This window comes from Ctenocephalides felis, unplaced genomic scaffold (genome assembly GCF_003426905.1).
Source record: "Ctenocephalides felis isolate EL2017-DRISC unplaced genomic scaffold, ASM342690v1 CF-g0.4_SCAFFOLD_01492, whole genome shotgun sequence".
Taxonomy (NCBI): Eukaryota; Metazoa; Arthropoda; class Insecta; order Siphonaptera; family Pulicidae; genus Ctenocephalides; species Ctenocephalides felis.
In genome coordinates, this window is record NW_020537646.1 from 17401759 (window position 1) to 17428190 (window position 26432).

A 26432-nucleotide genomic window follows, 5' to 3' on the forward strand; every position below is an offset into this window, starting at 1 on the left:
TAGATGGCTTTCATTTAATTGAATATGGAAATTTAAAATTGATTAAAGAGAATTATGAGTGCAAATTAATATTAATATGTTTTAAAACAAATATTGTAATAATTAAAATCGTAACTTTCTAATAACAAGAAGATTATTTTAAAGGATCATTTTAAACCATAAACCATCATAATCATTTTTCATTGGAGCTTGACAACTGATAATTTTAACGGTTTGGTAAAAATATATTTATTCATTCATATACATATATTTTGGTCATTGTCATAAATATATTAGATCACCCGATGAATTTCGTATACCTTGACTAATTAGTAACTGATTATACTTCATATTGACACATTGATATATAATTAGGAAAGTTAGTTAATAAAATAAATTAGGTACTTGAAAATTAGGAGCAGTAAAATGTTCTTCTTTATTCTTTTTTATTCATCATTACATAAAACTAATTTAATTAGTACACTGTGACACACATTGCTGACAAGTGGCAAGTTTCTCATTATTTACAAACGAAGATGAAATCATAAATGCTGGTATAAAAATCTACTGTTTTATAATATAAACTGCGAGAAATCTACCAGTATTGATGAAAATGATGTATAATTTATATTAGGCAAGGTTTTTTGTTATTCAAATTAAAATTTTTAAAATGACAACTTTGATGAAACTTTTGGATATGAATTATTTTTGCATTCAGAAATACAAGTTGAAAGCCGTCGATAGTCGACTATATTAGTTGTAAAATTCCTTCGTATTTTATTCCTTCATGTTCATATATACTGGCACGAAATGAGATACGTCAATTTAATGAACACAATAATCACTACGATAATACCATAAAAAAATTTACATGAGCATGACATGAGCCTTGGCAACTTTATTAGAAAATTTAATTCAAAAATGAACCAAGAAAACTTAATAGATCAAAGAAAAATGTTTTTTACCAAAACTCCTGGAAAGACACTATATTATTTGACACACACATATGACATAGCCCTATATTAAATCTATTTTTCTCCTTCAAATACGTATGACTGACATGGCGATCAACGTGTCAAAGATTGAGATTTCTTCTTCTGAAGATAGCAAAACTACATTATAATAGTACATCTCATTTCCATGTAGCATAAAGGCAGTATATAACGCTTTTATCTCGATACTTAATGCGTTCCTGTTGTACAGGCAACGTGATGTGTTTCCATCGTTTTTCTTTTGTCACGTATTTTTGATCGTTTTTGCGACCGTTGTGTATGGGAAACTCTTAACAGGATGTGACATTTCTCTTGCTCCAGCGCGCGCTCTATTCTCTATATCCGTCAACGTTGCATTAAGGAACGCGAGTAAGACACTACAAGCGTCTCATACCGCCTCATACCAAGCCGGCGGGGGAAGGAGATTCCGTGCACTTTGATAGATTTGTCATTATTTCCGAAGCGAAGCCTGGAGAGATTACTCTAATGGCGCTGTTTGACTTTGCACTGATGCTGTAGTTTATTGAAATTGATAAGGGGGGAAAATTCCAGCTAACCCATGTTTTCAGCTGTTAATGGCAGTGTATTGATATTGGGAATTAGTGGAAAATAAGTACAATTAAAACAATATTAATAATTATTTATTCAGAAGTATATAGTTTCAAGATGGCGAACATTTGCAAGTTAGAGAATATAAATATTTACTGGAATTGATGATTATTACTCTAATCTGACATGTCTTAAGTTCATTGTTTAAAAATTTTTTTGACGATTTTGATGAAACTTGTGTGATGTCAGAGTCGCATAGCATTCAAAACATTATAGACCAACAAAAGTGGTTTAATACTATACATTTATCAATGTGGAATAATGTATCATATCAAAATTTCAAGATTATATCGGTACGAATTAATAAGTTGTCAACCCTCAATTTTGATTGATTTATTCACGGGGATTTGCAACTTTTCAAAAGCCAATTTACAACTTACACCAGGTTAAATAAATAATGTTATCTTATTTATTTCAAAAACTGAGCGACGTGTGTTTCAAGAAATTATGGAGAAAAACGAGATTAATCAAATAATTCAATTAGTAAAATTGTCAAAGAAAGAATTTTTAATAATCCTGTTTGATTGTTTATTAACGCAACAATTAGCCAGCCTAAAAAAGTATGAATTACCAATTTAGAGCACACGTTATCCTTCATATATTAGTATACTAATATTATATATATATATATATATATATATATATATATATATATATATATATATATATATATATATATATATATATTATAAAATTACCCAAGAGAAAATTCTTTCCTCGATACCTTCTCCATAAACCTGACACTTCGACTTACTGAACTCTTTGAAACGTCTTTAATATAAATACGGTATAATATAACTAAGAGCGTGAAAGGGAGATCAGAAAAGATTAGAAATGCTTCAGATTCCTCCAAGAACTTCTCAAGACACTTGAATATTATTTCGCAATGTTAAATGGAATTGTAAAATATAGTTATAGTAAACTATACATGTGTAAACTATACTTATTAAATTGAATTAAAAAAATATCGTCTATGAATCATTAAGTAATCTAGTTCAGTTTTATTTATTATTATTATATTATTAGTATTTTAGTAATAAATAAAGATAAGTGCTAAGAAAATGATATGATTTTACTGATAAATATATGAAATGAGTTAATAATTATAAATGTCACTAGTCACAATAGCAAATAAACTTCTAATATACAAGACAATTATTAAACCAATATGGTCCTACGGCCTACAACTATGGGGTGCGGCCAGTAAATCGAACATAACTATTCTACAAAGGTTCCAGAATAAAATTTTAAAAGAAATCGTGAACGCTCTAAAATACGTTCCCAATTGGTTGATACATCAAGATCTCAGAATTCGAAATGTAGAAGAAGAAATTAGTCTTTACTGCTCCAGATAGCTGAATGTACTCTCATAGGCCTATGATTTTTCAAGGTGTTCGGTTTGACTATCAACTCTATCAGCATGCGAAGTTTCATCAAAATCCCAAAGGAGTAAACCTGAGTTTTACTTGGGAATTTTCGATTTTTTCAATTGAATTTGAATTAGTAGTTAATGCAACAAATTTTATACATGTTCTTACAACTAAAACTGAATTTTAATTTCCACGTGCTACCCAATTATTTTCAATTATAGACATTTTTTTTTATTGTTTCAGGTTGGCGTTCCCTTGCCATGTCGGTGGCGTCAGTGGCCGCAGCGATGCTCTGCAAAGAGCAAGGGATTACAATTACCGGAGTCTGTGCGGTGTACGAAGTATTCGTAGTTCAGAAGGTAGAAAGTAGAAACGTTATTTATTTCATTTTATTTGTCTCTGTATCAACGTTCATATATGTTCAAGCTGCCACGTCGAAATTTCCTTTGATGCTTTTTATTATTTTACTTTGATTTATTTTAAAGGTGATAGTAGAAAAAAGAATATTGATCTTTGAAGGTGCATATATGAAACATCGTTATTCTAAACTGAAAAGGTTTTCAGTATGATGAAAAATAATAAAATCATCAACAGTGAGCACTGTTATTTAGTTTACGAGACATGAATAAAAAATTAAGTATACGTTATGTAATTGTTTCATAAGATGTATTATTAATTTTAGGTTAGACTCCACAGTTTTTTTTGTATAATCTCTAAGAAAGCTTACACGTGGGTGGGGTTAAAAAGAGCAACTGAACCTTTACCCTAGCAAGGTATAGGCAATAAAAAATAAAAAATACGAAATAACTTAAATTAATTCTTAATTACACTTGATTAAAATTAAGTCAAAAAAGCAATTTTACAAGGGATAAAATAAATAAATAGTTATTTTAACTCTGCTGAATATTTTTAATAAAATACTAGGTCAAGGTATACAGTGTTATCTCTGTAAAATATGTAACCATGAAATTTATATTTTGCATTGTTTGAATAATGTATCTATTATTTTGTAAAAAACCTTCAAAATTAAAGATAATCTTGTGACCTGTTTGACCCCTACCGTCTCATTTTACCTCGCCTATGGGGTAAAAGGGACCAGGTGACAAATTTTTGAAAAACAGCAATGAACAATTTTCTACAATGATGAATTAAATTGCAGTTTCACTGAATATAGTCAGATAGTTGTTTGCTTGGTATGTATTATTTGTGGTGCAAAATTGGTTTGGTTTTCACAATATATTTGCTCAAAAACTCAAATAGGACCTGTGCTTATGTTACGTAGTTATAAAACTCTCTTTCGATACTCAGGGTTATAATTTAACCCTTGTAGCTGTGGACTGTATGAAACACTGATTTGTTTTTATATTATGTATTTGTTGCAGCACTTATTACAATCACTGATTTGCCACTAAGTTATAATTGAAGAAGATTTATTTATTGGTTATTCATTATACATGTTGTTTCGGACTTTACATTTAGAAGTGAACAACTAGTTCAATTAAAACACTACGCTACTCTCTCTACCAGGGGTAGCAACAATTCCGTGTAAAGCTTAATGCCCTGAAGGTTGTCACCTTCATGGCCAATATAATAAAACGAAAATACGTTCAAACCGGACCTTAGTTACCCACTCAATTTTAAGAGCATAATGATAAGAAATTCATGTATTATATAGCAAGATCATTAATATTACCAGTTTTCTATTTTGAACGATCAAATAAATATCTTATAATTCTTAAGGTCTAACCATATAATCTATTTATTCTTGGCTTTTATAGAAAAAACGATGAGTTGCTAAAATTTTCATTTTATATTATATAAAAAGTTAAAGCATATTTTTTTCAGAATGTGTCTATCTTATATCCCTCAGTATGAATTTATCTTAACTTTATGCAACCTATTCTACTTGACATTGAAAAAAATAACTCATATATATAAACATTTCCACAACAGCAAACACCACGATATAAATGACTCAACAGTACTACTACATCGTGCAAATATTACTGCTGCAATATAATATTGCTATAAATTATACAACTAATAATTCATTGTAAGATTAATTTTCCGCCACCTGTCAAGCGAATTTATACGAAAATGCGCAATTACAGTTCCAAGGTAAATAAATAGTTTAATTGTGTGCAAGAAAATTTACGGCTCCAGGTATAGTAATTCATTATTATTCCCAACAAGCATCGATAATCGGAAATACCTACATTCGTCTGGAAATGGATTCTGTCGTGAAATTTAATTTCTCATTCGTTGAGGAAATTACTTCTAATTCAATATATGAAAGAACGTTTGGAATAGAAAAGGATTGATCCATTCACATTATTTTCATTTTTTGCAATTACAAATAGAACAAAATAAAGGTTTTTAATAGTAATAATTAAATTTGTCGGATTACCTTTAAGTTCTGTTAAATATGTATATCCCCGCTCTATACGAGAAATGATCTTATATGTCCCCATTCTTTTTGTAATTTTAATAAGAACTTTTTCTTCTCTACTTCCAGAGAATACAATTATTCACAACTTTATTACTTCACTTCCATTTATTTTCTTTCCCCATCGACTAATTGCAATTATTTTTGCACAGAACTCATGTCAAGCGGATACATTTGAATATTTATTGTCTCCGACTTTATAAAACTGGAAACAAGTTGTGGTCTGAAGAATACAATTCAGTTATGTCACTAGTTTTATATTTTATTAAAAAAGTTCTATGCATTTGAAATGATTTTATAATTCTTGAATTTCTGATTCATGCATTTGCAATCTCGTTTTGTTGATCGAGTTTGCGGTAAGTTTGACAAATAATGCATAAATGGGCAGTGTTAGGAGAAAGGAGAAATAAATTATTTATAGCATTTAGATAGTATATGAACTAATGATTTTTAAATATTAAAAGCTTTATAATGAATATCGAATCCCATATTTAAAGTAGGAGTGTTTTCTATTACATGATATAACAAAAATATTACAATACATTCATCAATGTAAACAAAATCAGAGATCGACAGAGTAATTTCATGAATTGTATTAAAGTTTCTATTAATTAGCTGTAATTAATTTTACGATTTGTAAAAAACAATCCATTGCCAAGTTTGTCTCGAGATTTCACAAGGTTCTCATCCTCAAAATATTTATTTACGTTAAACATTTCCGACCTTAAAAATTACCATACCGATAAATGTATAATGCCCCTTTAGGATTATTAAAAGATTTTCGGTGGAGGCAAAATGCAAATTCATGATTAAAACATTGATTACATTGAATGAATAATCTTCACTTATTTGCGAGGACTTTGAGCAAGCTTTCTCGGTTATATTGTTTACTTTGCAAAGAAACGGTTTTGCATTTAATTCTTCGTTTATACTTGGTGTCTTCAGAGATTTGCTGATCGGGTATAATTGATAAAATCTTCTCATTTCATCTTTATATAATATTTTCAATCATAAAATGTGGATTTCTGGATAATGAAATAAAAATATTTCTTTAAATATATTAATAAAATCTTTTATGAAATAATTTACTCTTAACAATATGCATTATTTTCTTTAAAAAAATATAATGGAACAATGTATAATGAAATACAAATATTTTTGAAATTTAATTAATTAAAGCTTTTGGATAATATGTGGCTAATGTAATCATGAATATGGTAAAATATGATGGAATTTCAATAATGATTATTAAATTTATATTAAAAAGTAGTAATTATTATAATTATAGACACAATGTGATGGAATTTACAATAATTCATATTTGGGGAATGATGAGTGATAAATTAATTTGATAATTATAAAGTGGTTTTTAGCAGATGGATGCATGGTGATATTACTTAATGCAAGTTGAAAAGCCAATAATTTATTTCAATTTTACTACATTAATTATTGAGGTGGTTTTTAGCAGATGTCTGTATGTGGATATTAATTAACAGAAGTTGAAAAACCGATCATTAGGCTTGGCGCGTGATTTTGAACCTGTGTGCCCCCCATGCCCCTTTCACTTGTATTTTGAAATAAAAAAATTTATACTCGTTTAAATAATACGTGTTTAATAGTGTCCGGCGCTAGGTGCCGTCCGGCGTTACGCAACTTCCCCCTATAGGCCTATGGAAAGTGGTTTAAATATCAAAATTAATTAATGTTTTAAACAAACGGCCGTCAGATTTCTAATTTTCAAGCCCGAATCTAATAATTTTCAGTACACAGATAATTGAAAGCGTTTTGCCATTATTCATACAAATATTAGAGGAACTTAAATATTCCAAATTAGTTGATTGATCAAGAAGTAAATATGTATACAGTGACAGAGAAAATCAGAAGATTTGTAACAAAATACAAAGAATGACCAGAAAAAACACTGCTAACAGCTTTGACGAGTTAGAAGAGCATTCTCTCTAGTTAGTTTATAAGAAATTCAGGTTTTTACCTAATGTTGTATTTAGTTTATCCTCAAACAAATATTAGAGAGACATAAAAATATTCCAAATTAGCTAATTCATCAACAGCAAATATGTATACAGCGACAGAGAAAATCAGAAGATTTGCAACGAAATAAAAAAGATGACCAGAAAAATGACTGCTAACAGCTTTGATGAATTAGAAGAACATTATCTCTAAACTTATTCACTCTATAAGCAATTCAGGTTTTTCACCTAAAATTGTATTTAGTTTTATCCAAAATTTCAAATGTAAAACGCTCTCTTTTATTGACTTTTTAACGCTTTAATAACTCTGTATACTGACCGCTAAAATTACTAAAGGTCTTAAGCAGATTGTGATTTTATGAAAGAAATCCATTTGTTGATGCTTTGATCAATTTATAATCCATAAGACAGTGTTTGTCCCGTTTATCAGTTAGATAATTCAACTATTTCTATACATGATGACAGTCAATTATTCACTTGAAAATATAGATGGAATAATGCGTGCCGGAGCTTCGATTTGTGTGTATGTGCATATTCAAAACCCGATTATTTATGCCCCAATTCACTGACTGAGCGAACAAAGCGTAATAACAAATCCATAGGCGGCGCTGTGCCGCAACATTGATTCGCACGCTGGATTTTGCTCCGGGACGAATCCGGGGAGATGTTGCCGGAGAGATTATTATTATTATTGCGTGGCCCCATCTCACGATCTTGGGGAAGAGTGGGGTAAGTGGAAGGGCTGGCGGAAATATTCTTAATTGTTTTAGTAAGTTTTATTTATGGAGTACTTTGTGGCGAATATTAAAATAATATAGTATAAAATCGCTTTTCCTTAGTTAGTTATTCTGAATAACTGTGACAAAAGCATCAAATAATATCTATTATAATTTTATTTCAATCGATTCCGATTGATAGGAACATGTGCTGATTAGTTTTTGGCAAAGGCAGGTTCAGCCATTTCGAAGATACAGAGTTTTTGAAAGTACTAAGCATTCGATTTGAATTATTCAAAAAACATTCTGCTTGTTTTAACAAAGTAATTGCTTTTAGAAAAAAAATTGTTTCTTTTTTTTGCATTAACTTCCAATGATTTGACCGAGACCATCCTATATATTTAAGATCATCTTTAGATAATCTTCCAAGTGTATTAGTTAGATTTCACGGCATTGCTTTTAAATGATTGAATATTAATAAATATGTATTTATAAATATAAAGGTATAACCAACATAGTCAATTTAAAAATAAATTGTCTTTCTAGAAACATGCTGCATATCGCGTATGATTAGGATTTCAATATAATCACTTGCAACACTTAATGCACGGTCTTCAATTTATTGAACACTTTTATATATGAATCAATTAAAACAAATGTATCAATTTAATAACAAATTAGACTTCTAGCAACATTCTCTTTATCGTTAAGATTAAGATTTCAATACATTCACATATTTTAATTTTAAACTACATTTTTTAAAATGACTACACTGTCGTTTCAATAAAGAAAAGCTGTAATAACTATTCTTTTAACAAAACCATCTGGAAATGACTAATTAATAAGAGAAACCTAAATGAATATAAGTGGTATAATATCAGATCCTATCAGAAAATTTTCACATTACAAGTAATCGCAACATTGCAATTACGCGATTTTGGACGCCGAAATCAATTAAATCAATAATAATTAATTCTTAGAGGTCCAGGTAATAAAACTGCAATTTTAATGTATGTATTAATTACAAGAATATGAAAAAACATCATATCACAAAAATTGCAATAAAATAAAATCATTATACCTTGCAGTAAATAACATCAGCAATATTTTGTTTCCCGTGTTTCCATACGCTGTTTGAAAATATATTTTATAAAAATATATAAAGAAAATCAAGTTAAAATAAGAGGAAATATCGAAGAGTATTCACAAAGGATACGTATATCATTTTTCAGCATGGCTTGCGATTTTAATTAATAAAATATACAACGTAACAAAATAATATAAAAATACTCATATCCACAGATATTTATGAAAAAATGTCGAATTAAAATGAAATCTCTAAAATATCAGTTACATATAAACAGGTATTATCAGGCGTTAAGAGTTTTATTTTATTGAAAATATTAGCCGGTTATAATATATAATATAATTCATGTAAGTTCTATAAGACCATGATATATATCGCCAGAAAAAGTTCCATGAAAATCGGTTTAAATTTTTTTTCAACAGTTAATTACAAGAAAACGGCTCGATAAAAACTAATCAGTATCATTCCTAACTAATATCTTTCGAGCATATCTTTTGATTTTTTAAAATCGATTCGTTAGTATGAGCTTAAATGTGGACGAAAAGTTTAACACTTTTTTCGAAATTACAAAGAAACGGTTTGGCAGATCGTCGCACAGAACTGACAAGCGATAACCCTCATCGAGATACATCAAATGGTTTTTAAATTTCTGAAATTGGTTCAGGCGTTTTTGAGCAAACGTCGATGAAAGTTCTAATTGTGACAAATGCCACAAAAACGAAACTAATTTTTGCAAACTTTGACGAATTTTAAAAATTAAACGTCTTGTGGTAGGGCCGTAATATTTTAGTATGATCTATAAGACTATGGTATCTACCGTCAAAAAAAATCATAAAAATCGTCGAAAAAAAATAATAAATATAAATATAATTCATGAACTCAGCAATAAATAAAAGAAGATGGTAAATATTTAAATGAAGTAGAGCTTGATATTTTGTTGTAAAACAAATCATTGTTGAAATTATACACCTTGAAATAAGAAGTGAATAAGATCCGTGAAAAATCTAGAACAGCGGTCGGAGAATTTTTTTATGCCAAATATTTTTGTCTAAATTTATATTACCCCATGGCGAAGAGAGATTACCCCCATACGGACAACTATATATTTTTTAACCCTAAAAATTTTATTTTTACCCCCATTTACCCTGGTTCCTCGACCGCTGATCTTGAAAAACTATCATTCAGATATAATCAGCATTGGCATCAACTGTTTCCCTGGAAATATTAGCTGGTTATTATATTTCGCGCGCTGCGGTTGCATATATGGCGTTTGAAAATATATTTGAAACGTGCATAAAGAAAAAAACAATTTTAAATAAAATAAAACTCGAAATATTGTTCACAGGCGCCACGTCTAGCATTCGCAAGCATGGCTTGCGGGTTCCCGTGATAGAGAGTTCACAAAGCCATAATAATAATCGTAAAGTACGTGTCACTACGTGCTGCGCTCTGTAAAAGCTTACGGGGTATTTATTCGCCAGTACCGAAATATTGGAAATTCGTAGAAATGCATCCGCGGATATTAGAATCGATTGAATTCCGGAATCCGAGAATGGTATATTGTTATACTGAGATAGAGAAAAGTAGTTACAATGTAGGAATCTGAAGCTGTGGTATAGCAACCGTGTGAACAAACATTTGGTAATAGTCATTTAATAATATTCGCACAAATGTATTGAATTTGTACGTATAATTACATTTTTTATATGGTTACTATTTGTTTTAACAATATTAAATATTTTTAGCTCAATATACGAAAATGGCAAAATTGTGAAGCAAACTATTTGTCCCGGTAATAAATTGTTTAAAGGGAATTCAAAGTATAATCAAATACAAAATATACTAGTAGGGCGCATGGCATCGTGCCTTAAGGCAAATTGCTGAAACTTCCCGTAGCAAAAAATATGTTTTTTAAAAAGATTAACATTTTTGAACAAAAATTACTCTAAAAAATTAGTTTTTTGAGAAACTATAAATTTTTGACAAACATTTACTTTTTTTTGAAAAAAAGACTTTTTGAAGAAAAGTGTATTTCGAAATATTTTGGATATTCTGAACTTTTTTTCAAAGCAATCGTACTGCTTTAACATTGGTACGGAACCCATAGGAATGTAAACAAAATTTATACTTATTGTTAAAATCTCTATAAAATATCTGATAATTTGATGTGCATATGTCTAATGATCATTGTTGAGCGCCAGGTGGCATATTTTTACTTTTTTTTACTAGATCTCCGAAACCGCTAGACCTGCCGCTAAACGTAAAGATATATAAAATTTTCATTTTCGATTTTTTTGCGATTACTATAACTTATCCTACGGGATGTTAAAAATATATATCCGTGAGAGCTTCATGAAAATTTGATCAGTTCTTCATCATGTTAATACAAGTAAAATGTTTTTTGAATTATTCAAATCGCTTCATCCGTGTTCCCGAAATCGACAAAAATTTGTATCCGAACACACATACACACACGCACACACACCATTTTTTCTGAGGTATGCCAAAATATTCAGAAACCTCTGAAACGTAAAGATATATAAAATTTTCATTTTCGATTTTTTTGCGATTACTATAACTTATCCTACGGGATGTTAAAAATATATATCCGTGAGAGCTTTTTCATAATTATTTAATATTGCTCAAATATAGAAAAATGTAAAATATATAATTTTGCGTCGCGTTAGGAATATGGGTGCGATGGGAAAATATATTTGATTCTATTGGAGCTATTTTTAAATTAATTCAAATTGATTGAGATTGATTAGAATTGAATTTCAAAAACATAAAAAACATGAATATAATATTACATTAGTAAAGTTTTGATTCTGATACATAATTTAGATATAATCAACAAAAACAATAACATGATTAATTAACGTTATTATTTGGGAATCTGGGCTGAATATAGAATAATGTTAAGAATATAGGCTAAATATTCGAAAATTCTATAAGAAAAAAATATTTAGCCCATATTAGTGTTTTTTTTATATTATTACAAAATATTCAGGTCTTTTCATATATGAATATATGAAAACATATACTCATATATAAAAATACCTGATTATAATAATATTACATTAGTTGAATTTTGATTCTAATATATACTGATTCACAAAAACTTTTATCGTAATTAATCAATGTTAAAGAGATAATTTAATAATATTGCATATTGATTGATTAGTATAATTAGTTAAGTAGTATTATATTTCTATTAATTTAATTCTGTTTAATTATTATTAATACTTGGTGTTACTTTATTGATAAATTAATTAAAGTGATTTACCTTTAATGGTAAATTAATTGAATTACACGGTCTAAGATCTATATTGACTTTGTTATAATTATGGAATTTCTCAAAAAATGAGTTTAAATTTCTATACAAAAACTCAATTTTAAAATGAGAAATTGGTATTTCAATAGTAAAATAAAATAACACATAGTTAAAAAAAATATTTTCACCTCTGAGGACAATTGATATATTTAATTTTAATAATCATATAGTTGAGATAAGCGATGAGAAAAAATTGCTTTTGCTAGTTACAAAACTTAAATTGAAATGAAATTGGTACCAAATTTAAACAAAAACTTTGCTTGACCATCACCATCTGTACTATTTTATCTCTCTCTCCAAATAGATCCATTACAATTCGATACGGCTGGGGTAAAATAGAGCCAGCCAACGATATCAAGTGTTATACAGTTTTTATACGATTCCAACAAAAAAAAACATTATTCGCCATGCTTGCCGGCAATAAGAACCATATGCGATTGTTTACAGCGCGGTTTTCGTTAGCCGAATACATCCTGATACATCTCCCGAGATACGTGCTTATTTCATTTCATGTTTTGGGAACACGCCGAATGGATTCCTGCGAATGGGTTTTGACGGAGTACGACACCTCGTACGAAGTAATATATGGAATAATATAAGAGTTGGCGAGTATTTTACTTCTCGGTTTTAACCAATAAGCTTAAAACTTAATAATTGAAGAGATATATAAAATATCACTCTGCAAAACAAAAACAATTTCCCGCTGTATACCTTGTAGTTTAGAGCAAACATCATTCTATACTCGTGGAAATAGATTTCTCACACAACATTCCTGAAAACATTTTTTACGATTCTACGACACTTACAACAAACAGTTATAATTTTGCACATAAAAATAATGATTAAAAAATCTTCATTAAATATTTTTAATTCAAAATGCAATATATTGTAACGAGAAAAAGTTTCATAAATGTCATGCAGTTTGAAATTCTCCTTTTTCTGGCTAAATACTCATCATTTTCATGGCGCAATACTCATTATTTGGTACCAGCAGGATTAGGATTGCTTAACCCAAATATATCGATGCCTTTCATAACTTAATTAATTTCCTTTTAAGATTATGTTTTGAAATGATTCAATTTTACTCTAGACTTTATTTATTAGTGTAAAAATCTATTCTAATAGATTTTCCTTCTTAATGTCAAAAACTTTGACTTTTGGAGTAGCGTTTTCACAGAATAAGGTCTGTGGTTAAAGATTAAGGTTGAAAAGTTTGATTACACGTGAGATCAATGCACGGCACAAGAAGATTTGAATTGATTCATTAACATTGAAGAATATCGTGATATTTCTAAGTTTTTATTTTTTTTTTTCGTTTTTTGTTATGAAACTATCAAGTATTTTACCATTTTACAACACTGTGAGTAAATCTGGGATTTTATTTCGAAGATAGACTTTTGAAAGTGCATTGAGTTTGAAAATAATAAATTTATAGTTTAAAAAATATTCTTAATATTATTAACAAATATTCTCAATAATAAATAGAAAATTCTACCAAATTCTTAGGGAGTCGGCAATTGTGCCCTTATTTTTGACTGTAGTCAAAATAAGGGCTAGAAATGTGATTTACGGTTACGTTTTCAACGTTTAAATTATCAAAAATAATGAAAATTAACCTCAATAACCTAACAATGATCACAGTTTAATCAAAGCCCTAGGTTGCACTTAAAAGCTCAAACTGTTTTTTGTATTTTATTATGATAGTTCGATACAAACACGTACCAAACTCTGGTTTTGTGTCAAGTATATTTTTTCCAAAATATTAGAATAATAAATACATTTTCTATATAAATTGTAAAATAATAGAAGAAATATGACAAGAATGTACAATTAAACACCAGCAATAATTTCCATTTAGTCATACTTTGAATACATAATTGTAAGTGTCATTTACGACAATGTGACAAGAAATGGAACTGGTGCAAAACCGTCTTCAGCAGAATATTCATCGGCTCGTAGTCTTGAAGGGTTATGATATGAAAACGAGGGTGTATGTGTGTTATTATTGTGCAGTACAATGGCGGGGGATGATTCAATTACAACAAGTCGAGTGTTCGCGGCTCTCAGAGTTTCTCTCTTCGTGGGGGGGCGGCGAAGCAAAGCTTTGGGGGTTGAAACCGGTCGCTGGCTTTTGTAGATTTATGTCGACGGCCGATGCGACGTTCCGATGCAGGAAATGAAGTACGGGTCACGATGATAAAAGGTGTACAGTGGCTGCAATACGTATAATATATAGAATAATATATAGAATATACCTATCCCTGCGACTGCGTCATTTCTACACGGGTATATATGTAAATGTCTGTTTCTAAAGTACCGCAGCATTCGTATGCAAATGTGTTTACGAGATGCCGAATTGCTTGTGTGCTCTGTTTTCGTATGGATAGGAAATGCTATAGCTGACATGATGTTGTTTTCTTAATATATTCACGAGTTGCATAATGGAGTCTAAATAAGAAGGCGGAAGAAAAATCGTTTTGTTCAGGCACTTTGGTAAAAGTATATGTGCTACTAATCGTTAGTGACTATAAATAATTATATGTAACTTTAAAATCAAAAGCACACTTCAAAGTATAAAATTTGGTATTAGCTTACAATTAGTTAAAATTTTAATTATTTATATATTTTTTAAAATAGAATCGAAGCCCTGATCGAACTTTGTACTATGACTTATGACCTGATGCACATATACCAAAAGTATGAAAAATCATTACTGCAAACATATGTCATTATAAAACTTAGACAGTTTGTTTTTTATCAATTTATCTTAGCTTTTAAAATTAATTACATATTCCTAAATTTTGATATCTCGATTCTAAATTACTGTACTATTACTTAGAAGTAATTAATGAAAAAAGTAAAAAATATCACAAAAAATTACCAGGTCACCCAAACAAATATTTAAACGGATTCTCTAAAGGTATCTCTTACTTGAAAATTAGAGAAAAAATGGCCTTAGAATTTTAAATAAAATGCCAAAATATAAAAAAAGGAGTAGTCTCATTGAAGATAAACTCTGTAAAGGCATAATACCAGCATACTGTCTTAAAAAATAGTGTATATTTTGATTGGCAATAAATATATGCAAAAGAATATGGGTAAAGTTTTCATTATAAAGTTTTATTAGATCAGAATTATCAGGTTTATAATTAGATTGATTAATTCATAGTAATTTGATTGATTTCCAACAATATCATAACCATTGCGCACATAAATGTATGGTGATTTTAGAGCCAGCTAAATAACTGGCATATAAAAATGTTGAAATAAAAATATTATTATGAGGAAAATATAATGTATACCATATGCTCGCCGCATAAATTACCTCCCAAATAATTCATTCCAATGTAAATATATAAATGCATATATTTTATGCTTTAAAAATGATGTGGCGCACATTTAAAAAACTACGATGATTTAGCCAAAAATAAAATATTTATTTCGGTCAACTTAGAAAACTATGTTTTTTGAATATTATGAAATTCTCTAAAACATATGTTTGATTTCTTATATTAGTGTAATATTATAAAATCATCAATAATTACGGTTGAAGTCCATATGTTCGATAATTTAATATCAAAATCCAATATATATTATCTTATAAAAGCGTTTTGTGTCTAACAAATATAATTTTAAATTTAGTCTGATGCAATTTGAAACTCTCCTATTTCATCGCTTCTGCTGAATAAAATACTTTTAACCTCATTTCAATAGAAGTAAAATTACTTTTTCAATCTAAATAGATCGTTCTCAAGATTATATTTTAATAGGATTCAATTCTATTATATACTATATTATTAGTAGAAATAATTCACTTTAATATTTAATTATAATTTCTTACGGAATTTTAAAAGAAAGTATTCGAAAAGCTAATTTTTTATTAATTGATTTTAAAATGTACTTATTTTAGAATTTCATTAATATAATGAATATTAGCTGAATTATAAAACATTGAAATCATTTCAAATAATAATAAAATAATTTTGTAATAAAAAATACTTGCTAAACATTATATCATTATCCACCGGATTTCCTTTACCTAACTAAGTAAATTTTCCCAGTTTTCTCTTACATCTATTAATTTCTTCTGCGAAATAATTCATTCCTTATTCCCAATATACAGAACTTCGTTTCAATAAAATAAATATTTGCACAAGTCGGCTAATGGAGTTTTCGTAAAAATACAGATTTTATAATACGAGCAAATATTTACTCCGATCGATTAATCGTAGGAAAACTGCCACGAGGAATGGCTTACATTTGAGGAATATTTTAGAAGATATTAATATTTATATATATATATATATATATATATATATATATATACACTATGTTTTTCACTAAATAATAATTTTTACTCAAAAAGTGAAGTAAAATTTTTAATTCGAAGATATATAATGCTATGATTAAAAGACTGTTTGAGAAAGAATTTGTATTATTTTCAACAAAAAAATGTTCATTTTTAACAATATTATCATTTATTGTTATTATTTATCATTCGTTAGTAGTCATAACGAATTCCAAAAGTTTCGATAGAATATATAGAGATTTTTATCAACAATTTTTTCATTCATACAGATGACGATACTTGAATAGTTGAATTTTCAGTATAATAGTATATATTAAAATTCTGTTAAAATTGGTTTCCCCATTGATTATGAAGTTTCTTGAGTAACAAATTGCAAAATAATAGCAAATGACGCTCATAATAAGGGACTATGTTATCAATACATTTTAATGATCTTGTGATGTCACTTTTAGCTTATGCCAATTATTTTTATAATCTGATTTGTTGAAAGGTATGTAGAATATACTGATTGAAAATTAAATAAAAGTTGCTGTGGATTTCAAAGTATAAAATTTTAGAACATATTTCACCCAAATATTTTATTTGTCATCTAAAACATTCGGGCATCGTATTCCGAAAATCCTGGATTGAATTCCAGAATCCTTTATGTTTTACTCATATAAATCTTCAAAAGTTTTAGAAGGATTGGTAAACAAAATAATATCTTATTAAATTAAATTTCACGTTTAATAAAATGATGTGCAAATAGAGCGATTAATTTTAATTTTAACATCTAAGTCCTGAGATCAACAAATTATATTCGCTCCACCAGACGCCGCCGCCTAAACTTTATCCTGGGATGTAAAACTTCACCGACGCGGTGACAGTTGATAAAACTTTGTTCAAAATTAAATGTATTTTTGACTCGCATTGCTTTCAGCAAAGTAACGCACGTAATAGTTGGCCAGATACGGAAGTTTTTCAAAGCGATTTAAAATACTCAAGTTATCTTCATTCGGAAATAGGAAGTACTGAGTGCGAGCAAAAGAGTTCACATTTCTATTTCTATTGATCTTGAGAAGATTTTATCGAGTGCTACAATTTTAGTTTGGATTGCTGAATCAATAGTGTAGGTAGAAAAGTTTAAGAATAGGAAATGTTATTTTATTCTCGTTGTTATTAAAGTTTTCTGGTTTATAAATTACTTTTTCCGTAATGAATAGAAGTGAAACATCTGAATATCGCAGACTGTAAATCTTTTACTTAAAAGTACGCAACTATAAAAAGATATATTTTGAAATGTTTGAATTCTATAGATTCAAGATTCTAGTTATGCAAATCTTTATTTGCGTTGTATAATATTTTACTATAAATTTATAATATAAATTTATAATTTGGTAATCACACATACACTAGTTTATTAATAATTGAAAACCAGAAATATATGTTGATTTGTCACTTTTTTTTCAATTTATTTATAGTGTAAACTCATAGTGTAAAAAAGTGTTCTGATTTTCGAAGTTTCATTAATACTCAGCTTCCAATACTTAAAGCAAGAATTTTAGTATTCATAGTTCTGATAAAATATATTAATGAATGTGTTCACGAAAATAACCTAAGAGTCGAAATTTTTATATAATTTACAAACACTTAACTTGATATATTATCTTAACCAATTAATGACTCAAGTCGTTACATACTGCTTCTGATCACTACTATTTAAAGTAATAATATTTTTATCGAATTTGTGATATTCCATCACAAAGAGAATATGAGATAAACGAGTGCAAACTTTTTTGTATTTATATAAGGAAACGCATACTTTATATCAGAAGATGAAAAACAAATGCTTAATGCAGATAAACCTATTAAATGCCCATTAAATGTCGTTTTCTTGACTTAACAAAGTGATCAATAACTGTGCAGATTGATTATTTATTGGTATTTTCACATCGATATATATCTGGTAACACAAAGATATTTTTCATCTATTGCAAACTCAACTAATGAAAGTAAATGGTAGTACTCCATTTTTTGTATCAGAAATAGATTTGGTATCAGAATAAACATTATCCGTTTAAACCAGTGATTTTCAAAAAGGTCAAATATTTAGAAAAGTGTAGTAACAATGTGGGTCAAGTTTCATCAAAATCGAATTATGCATTTTTGAAAACGTTTCAATACCAGTATTGAGAGCGGAGCCAGCCACCCATCAACCTCGCGTATCTTAAAAACTATTTAATGATTCAACTTTAAATTTTTGTCAAATATTTAGTAAAGTGTAGTTACAATATGTGTCAAGTTTCATCAAAATCGAATTATGCATTTTTGAATATGTACAATCTGTTTCAATACCAGTATTGAGAGCGGAGCCAGTCATCAACCTCGCATATCTTAAAAACTATTGAATGATTCAACTATAAATTTTTGTCAAATATTTAGTAAAGTGTAATAACAATGTATGTCATGTTTCATCAAAATCGAATTATGCATTTTTGAAAACGTACGGTCTGTTTCAATACCAGTATTGAGAGCGAAGCCAGCCACCCACCAACCTCGCATATCTTAAAAACTATTAAATGACCAAGTTTAAATTTTCGTCACAAAAATTAAAAAGAAGAAAAATATGAATTGGGCTCCGAATTGCTTCTCCTTTTATCATATTCTCTTGATCTGTTTGCCTAGCGACCATATACCGATTTCAGATCTCAAAAGGATGCTCGGCTGTAAAGAAACTTTTACCAAATGATGTTATGATAGCTGTATTTTGTGGCAAAGTACAAATCGTACTAAAACTAGCTGTAAGTGGAATTCTGTCTTAAGGCAATTAAGGCATCGTGCCTTAAGGCAAATTGCTGGAACTTCCCGTACCAAAAATTATAATTTTTTTAAAAACGATTAACATTTTTGAAAAAAAAATTACTTTGAAAAAATAAGATTTTTGGGAAACTATAAATTGGACAAAAAATAACTTTTTTTTGAAAAAAAAATTTTTTTAAAAAAAAAAAATTTTTTTAATTTTTTTTTTTTGAAAAAAAAAAAATTATTTATTTTGACATATTGTGGAAGATCTGAACTTTTTTTCAAAGCAATCGTACTGCTTTAACTGCATAGGCACAAAATATAAAGCGCGTAAGCGCCGCGTCGCTGTCTAACGCATAAGCATTGGTACGGAACCCATAGGAATGTTGACAAAATGTATACTTATTGTTAAAATCTCTATAAAATATCTGATAATTTGATGTGCATATGTCTAATGATCATTTTTGACCGCCAAATGGCTCATTTTTTAACTTTTCCTCCATATCTCCGAAACCGCTAGACCTACCTTCATGAAAATTTCATCGATTCTTCATCTTGTCAATACAAGTGAAATGTTTTTGAATTATTCAAATCGGGCGATCCGTTCTCTTAAAAACTGAGTTACCGTTTTCGGCACTTTTTGCCCCGTATCTTCGGACGGCTAGACCTGCCTTCGCCAAAAACTAATCAGCACGTCTCCTTATCAATACGAATCGAATGTTTTTGAATTATTCAAATCGGTTGATCCGTGTTCCTGAAATCGTCGACGAAAATTTGTATCCGCACATACATACACACACGTACATACATACACACACACATACACACACACATACACACACACATACACACACACACACACACATACATCCATTTTTTCTAAGGTATGCCAAAATGTTCAGAAACCTTTGAAACGTAAAGATATATAAAAATTTCATTTTCGATTTTTTTTGCGATTACTATAACTTACCCTACGGGAAGTTAAAAATGGTTTCGAAAAGTTTGAAATTCGCTATAATCTTTATATGGTCTTCGAAGAAACAATATTGCATAGAAAAAAATTGACAAAAAAATGTTTTTTCTTAGTTGTCCTACGGATTTATTGAATGATGTGAAATATATCGTTTCCAGATATTTGATGGGTAGTTGTAATTTTAGTATCAAGCATTGCAAAGATTTAAACCTATACTTTTTGAGAACGCGGCACAATCCGCGCCGAAAATTTATTTTATAAAAACCCGGATCACTAGATGGAAATCCGCGACTGTTCCGGCGAAACTGGTACATGCGGTCACTTTAATATAGGGGGTCCATAACAAAACAAAAAACATTGCAAGGGGTCCACTGCAGAAACAAGTTTGGGAACCTATGGTCTGAACTATGTGTTGGTCTTTGAGGAGTTTATCTGCAATATGATCCTTCCTTTTTTCTTAACTTTACACTTCAAATCGAATGACTATTTTCTTTTCAGCATTCATATCGGCAATTCTTGGTTTAGTTCATTTAAATATTGATTTGGGTTTATCATAATATTTTTGACTTTTCTTTTATTAATTTATGAATCGTTCTTATTTCAATATTCAATCTCATATGACCAAATTGAGATTATTATTGGTTTTATATTATAGTAATTCGTTTTCATAACACATTTTTTTATTTCCTGCGACAACTCTTTGAACTTCTGTTTTCTTTTCATCTTGATATGTTTGGACCAGTTTAAGAAGGAAATTTTGTGATTTTCGATACTTAATCAACCAACACCAAAGAATATTGCTAAATTCTATGAAGTTTTTAAATATTCATGATAATTTTTATAACCCCATATCTTTAAATAAAACAATGTTTTGTTCCAGATGCGCGTCAACGAACTGCCCGGGCTCGCACGCGCCCTGCTCGGCATCAGCACGGGCAGCGCAACGAGCGCCGGCATAAAAAACTCACCGAGCCGAGTGTCGAACGCGCTGCCTTGGTCAACGGAAGCATCGCGCCGGTTGGGGGTGCTGACCGCCAGCACCGCCGTACTGCTCCTGGCACGACTGCAAGTTATGGGCTCTCAGCTACCGGTCTTCACCAAGTAAGTGTTAATAAATTTATAATTATATTACGTTTATAGAACTATTTATGAGGGTGCGAAATCGAATTCAATTTCATATTTAGTGGAAAGTGATGAAATATTGATTTGTTATGTGTGAAGTTTTTTGATGTTTCGTATGTAAAAGTAGACAAATGATGAAACATTTTTGGTTATTATGTCTTAGGGTTGCTATAGATATTCTATAATATAATATGTTTTTTTTTATATATATATTTTTAACAGCAATCAGAACCTTTCGTCCTATGAGTGGTTGAGCTGAAACTTCTCTTTGCTTCGTATTTTTAGATGGTAACCCAATGGTGAATCCATCCATATTTGATGATTTTTGTTATTAGAAATAATCTAATGAGGCTGACTTTTTATTGGTGCAGCAATGCCGGGCAAGGGCTATTTTCACTTGGAAACATATTGCTATCTATATTTCCAAGTGAAAATCGTTGTCATTGCTGCCTGACAATAGGCTGCTCGAAGTGGGTATCGAACCCGGAACCTCTCATTCAGGTCCCGTCGCTCTTAACCGCTTACCTACGGGCGAGCGCATAATATATGTAGATGCAAATTTTATTGCCAAATATTTCACATGAATAAATTTTATAAATATTAAACACAACTACTGTTTTGTATCTCTCTACTTTCTTTTTGTATATGGAACAAATTAAATAAAAATACGCTTGCGAGAATATGAACTTTACTGATGTAAGAACAAAATATGGATAGCTAGTAATAACTACCCATTGAATAATCGTTATAGAGATGATAAATCTACAGGGGGCACTTTGTATCATCGTATCATCTTCCAACTCTAGACCAAAGATGGTGATTTAAGCGATATAATTTTTGAAAAAATAGCTTTTTAACCAAAATAAATTACAATTAAAATAAAAAGGAACAGTTAATAATAATAATAATTAATGTTCGAGGAATATTAAATGTTTCAAGATAGATTACTATAAATACTATAACATTGTCTAAAATTTATAAGAATTATATGAACAGAATCACATAGTCAAAAATATTCATTTAAAGTATATAAGTGAGCTTTAAAACTTTAGCCAAAATTAAAATTGAAATCTGAATTATTTTTGATGTACAAAAAAAATCGAACGCTTATTTCTCTCAAAAACTGCCATTTTTAGTATTTTTAGCTCTGTATTTTTCAAATGGCTAGGCCTGCCTCTGCCAAAAATTAATAACCACTTCTCCCAATCATTACTAATTGAATGTTTTTTTGATCATTCAAATCGGATGCTCCGTTTCTCAAAACACGATTTCTATTTCCTGCTTTTTTTGCTCTTTATCTCCGTAACGGCGGGACCTGCCTTTGCCAAAACTAATCAGCACATTTCCCTGTGAATAGGAATCGAATGTTTTTGAATAATTCAAATCGGTTGATCCGTGTGCCCGAAAACGTGAACACACACACACACATTCATTTTTTCTGAGGTATGCCAAATTGTTCAGAGACCTTTAAAACATCGAAAAATGCAAAAGTTTTCTTTACGATTTTCGGCTCTTTACTTATTACCATACGGGAAGTTAATAATATTTTCGGAAACCACTTTAAATTGCACACTATTATTGAATTATATTGAAATTTATGTTTTTTTTTAATTAATTTACATAAATATAAATTTTCTTAAATAATAAGAAAACGTAGAAATATAGAGCAATTCTCTTTGAAAAATGACCACTCCCTTCACAACGAGAAAAGCGACTGCGCGACATACATATCGTCCTATTTAAAATAATGGACTAAAATATATTTTTTAGAAAATCTAAATATCATACTAAAATCAGGGAATATGGTTTGAACTAGTTTTTCGCAAATATCCAAATAAGGTTCTTTAAATTTGGTATTCACAAAGATAATAATCATTTTTATGATAAAAATCAGCTGGGAAAAATAAATGTAGTGTATATCTGCGTAAACTTCAATACTTTAAAATGATGATTTTTTGCGGATGTAACATATTAGTAAACTTTTTTGCATATAAACGTGGCATGAATTTAAATCAAAATGATTAACTAAAACTACGTAATACGATTTTATATCATTAACAATAACTGCAATAAATTTATATATATTTTTCAAACCTCAAATTAGAATTAAATAGGCTTGTTCTACACTTAATTTTGTATGCATTGCAAATAATAGTAATTTTGCATAGTACTTATATTAAGTAATTCTTCATGTTAATTGTGAAATTTATCACTAAAATGCTAACGCTATTTAGTCAACTTTGTATGGGTCTATGAGTAGTAAATTACCTTTTAGACTTATGAATCAAAATTTATATTTCAGGTAGCATTTTCAATTGAATCACATTTAACAATATTTTTCTTACTGAATGTTTTATTTTTGTGAAGCTATAAAATATCAAATCCTTGTCTACAAAAACAACATATCATTTCCATGTATTTCAAACGCAAATCCTTATATTTTTCACATAATAACATTTGCATAATATTTTTCATTTCCGAGAAATCGGGTCAACGGGAGTCCATAAACGTCATACGAAATGGAACGACACGAGTATAATGTTTCAGTCGTCCGATAAATATATTTTCAATATATTATACTATTGCATTTTATCTGAGATTCCTTTTCCGAAGGTTTTCTCCATTTTCCATCTCGTCTCTTTGTTTTATTCCAATATCGGATTGCGTTTCGAGTATTTTCATACAAAGCTTTGATGCATTATTTTTCTAGAGAAGTCGTTTCTATTCTGGGCAAAAGTCTCATATGTCTTTTAAACTCAAAGTTTCGTATATCAATGCAATCTTATTATTTTATTATAAAACTAGATATTGGTAATACTAGCTGATGAGGGTATAAAGAAACAGATTTTTGCAGATTCTGTAATGTAACTTTGTAATTTTATATAAAACTTTATGAATAGATTTTTTTAAATCAACGAAATTCTAGTTTTATAGCATGAAATTTGAATTATTAATATAAATGAAGCGAATTTAGATACTATCATCACAGATATATTAGAGGATAATTAAATGAAGATCTACGATTATTTTATTAAACTACGAGGTGTGTTCAAAAAGTACCCGGATTACTAATAATAAATTTCGCGGGTCTGGAGTGTCTGATTGTCAAAATTTTTTTTATTGTGTTGGTATACATGCCCCTAAAGTATGATGAAATTTTCAGCTATATTCACTGTTTACTTTGTCTGTGGTAGTCACTAAGGTTCGACGTGTTTTTCTGAGCTCGGCGATTTTTACAATGGAAGAATTGAAAAGTCAAAGAATTTGTATTAAATTTTGCGTAAAAAATGAAATAAAGTGTTGCAAAGTGCAAAAATTCACCAGATATGGCTCCGTGTGACTTTTTCCTATTCCCAAAGTTGAAGAGACCCATGAAAGGACGGCGGTTTTCCTCGATTGAAGAAAATCGCTGAGAGTGCTCAAGGACATATCAAAAAGTGAATATCAAGGGTGCTTCGAAAATTGGAAAAAAACGCTGGCGTAAGTGTATTATATCTGGGGGGGACTACTTTGAAGGGGACCACATTAATGTAGACGAATAAATAAAATTTTTTTGAAAAAACGAAAATTCCGGGTACTTTTTGAACAGACCATGTACAATATGAAAAGCAATATGTAATATTTTTGAAGCAAAATATTGGGTCATTTATGTCGATTAACATTTGAATAACACTTTGACAATACCTTAAAATATTTAATAATAAAAGAAGTTTCAGTGTTTCAGGTAATTTCATTTTCTTAGTTCGAGACAGTATTTTTAAATGCGTATTGATTTTTATGAATTCAGAACACACTAATATAAAAAGCTTACTATCAATATTTGAGCAAAAAACTTTTAGGGCTCGCCCGTAGGTAAGCGGTTAACAGCGACGGGACTTGTTTCAGAGGTCCCGGGTTCGATAGCCACTTCTAGCACCCTATTGTCAGGCAGTAGTGACAACGATTTTCACTTGGAAATATAGATAGCAATATGTTTCCAACTGAAAATAGCCCTTGCCCGGCATTGCTGCACCAATAAAAAGTTAGCCCTATTAGATTAATTCTAATGACAAAAAACATCAAATATGGATGGATTAACCATTGGTTACCATCTAAAAATACGAAGTAAGGAGAAGTTTCAGCCCAACAGCTCATAGGACGTAAGGTTCTGATTGCTGTTAAAAATATATATAAAAAAAAAACTTTTAGCAATTTATAGATGACGTATTATTCTTGAGAAAATCTCTTGATCTATTAGCAAATCCATGGCCAAATTATTGTACTTTTTGATAAGTTCGCATTCCATTAACAACTCCTTCAACGCCTTATCAAATAAAATGATTACAATAAGTTCTTACCAGAAATAATTATTATTTTTATATCCCAATTCGAAATAACGTAGGCAAATTTATTTTCTTTGTGAAAAACAGAGTGAAACTTTAATAACACTTTTCTTTACTAGAAACATTGCCAAGCAGCATTTATGCCTCACTTAATTTCTTTTTCTTTTGATTTTCTGACGCACGACATCACATCATCAGCGGAAAAACAGGTACGAAGTATTACAAATGCAAAAGTTTATTTTACACAAAGCAAAAATGAAAGCCTATATAAAATTAATCAAAACAATTTTACATTATTTTATTATGTCTAGGAAATTACGTATACTGCAGTAAAAAATAATAAAATAATTAAGATAGATATATTCTTGAGCTAGGTAGTTTTAAATTGTTATTTTCATTTAAGA

The 26432-nt window shown here is 29.3% G+C and overlaps 1 protein-coding gene across 1 annotated transcript in view; it reads left to right on the forward strand.

Moving 5' to 3' along the window:
* The window catches only part of LOC113370938 (transmembrane and TPR repeat-containing protein CG4050-like), a 146397-nt gene that overhangs the window by 25568 nt on the left and 94397 nt on the right, over window positions 1-26432 (forward strand). Inside the window, exons 4-5 of the mRNA XM_026611607.1 lie at window positions 3194-3309; window positions 21465-21685. Coding sequence (XP_026467392.1) covers window positions 3194-3309; window positions 21465-21685 — 337 coding nt within the window. The remainder of the gene's footprint in view (window positions 1-3193; window positions 3310-21464; window positions 21686-26432) is intronic.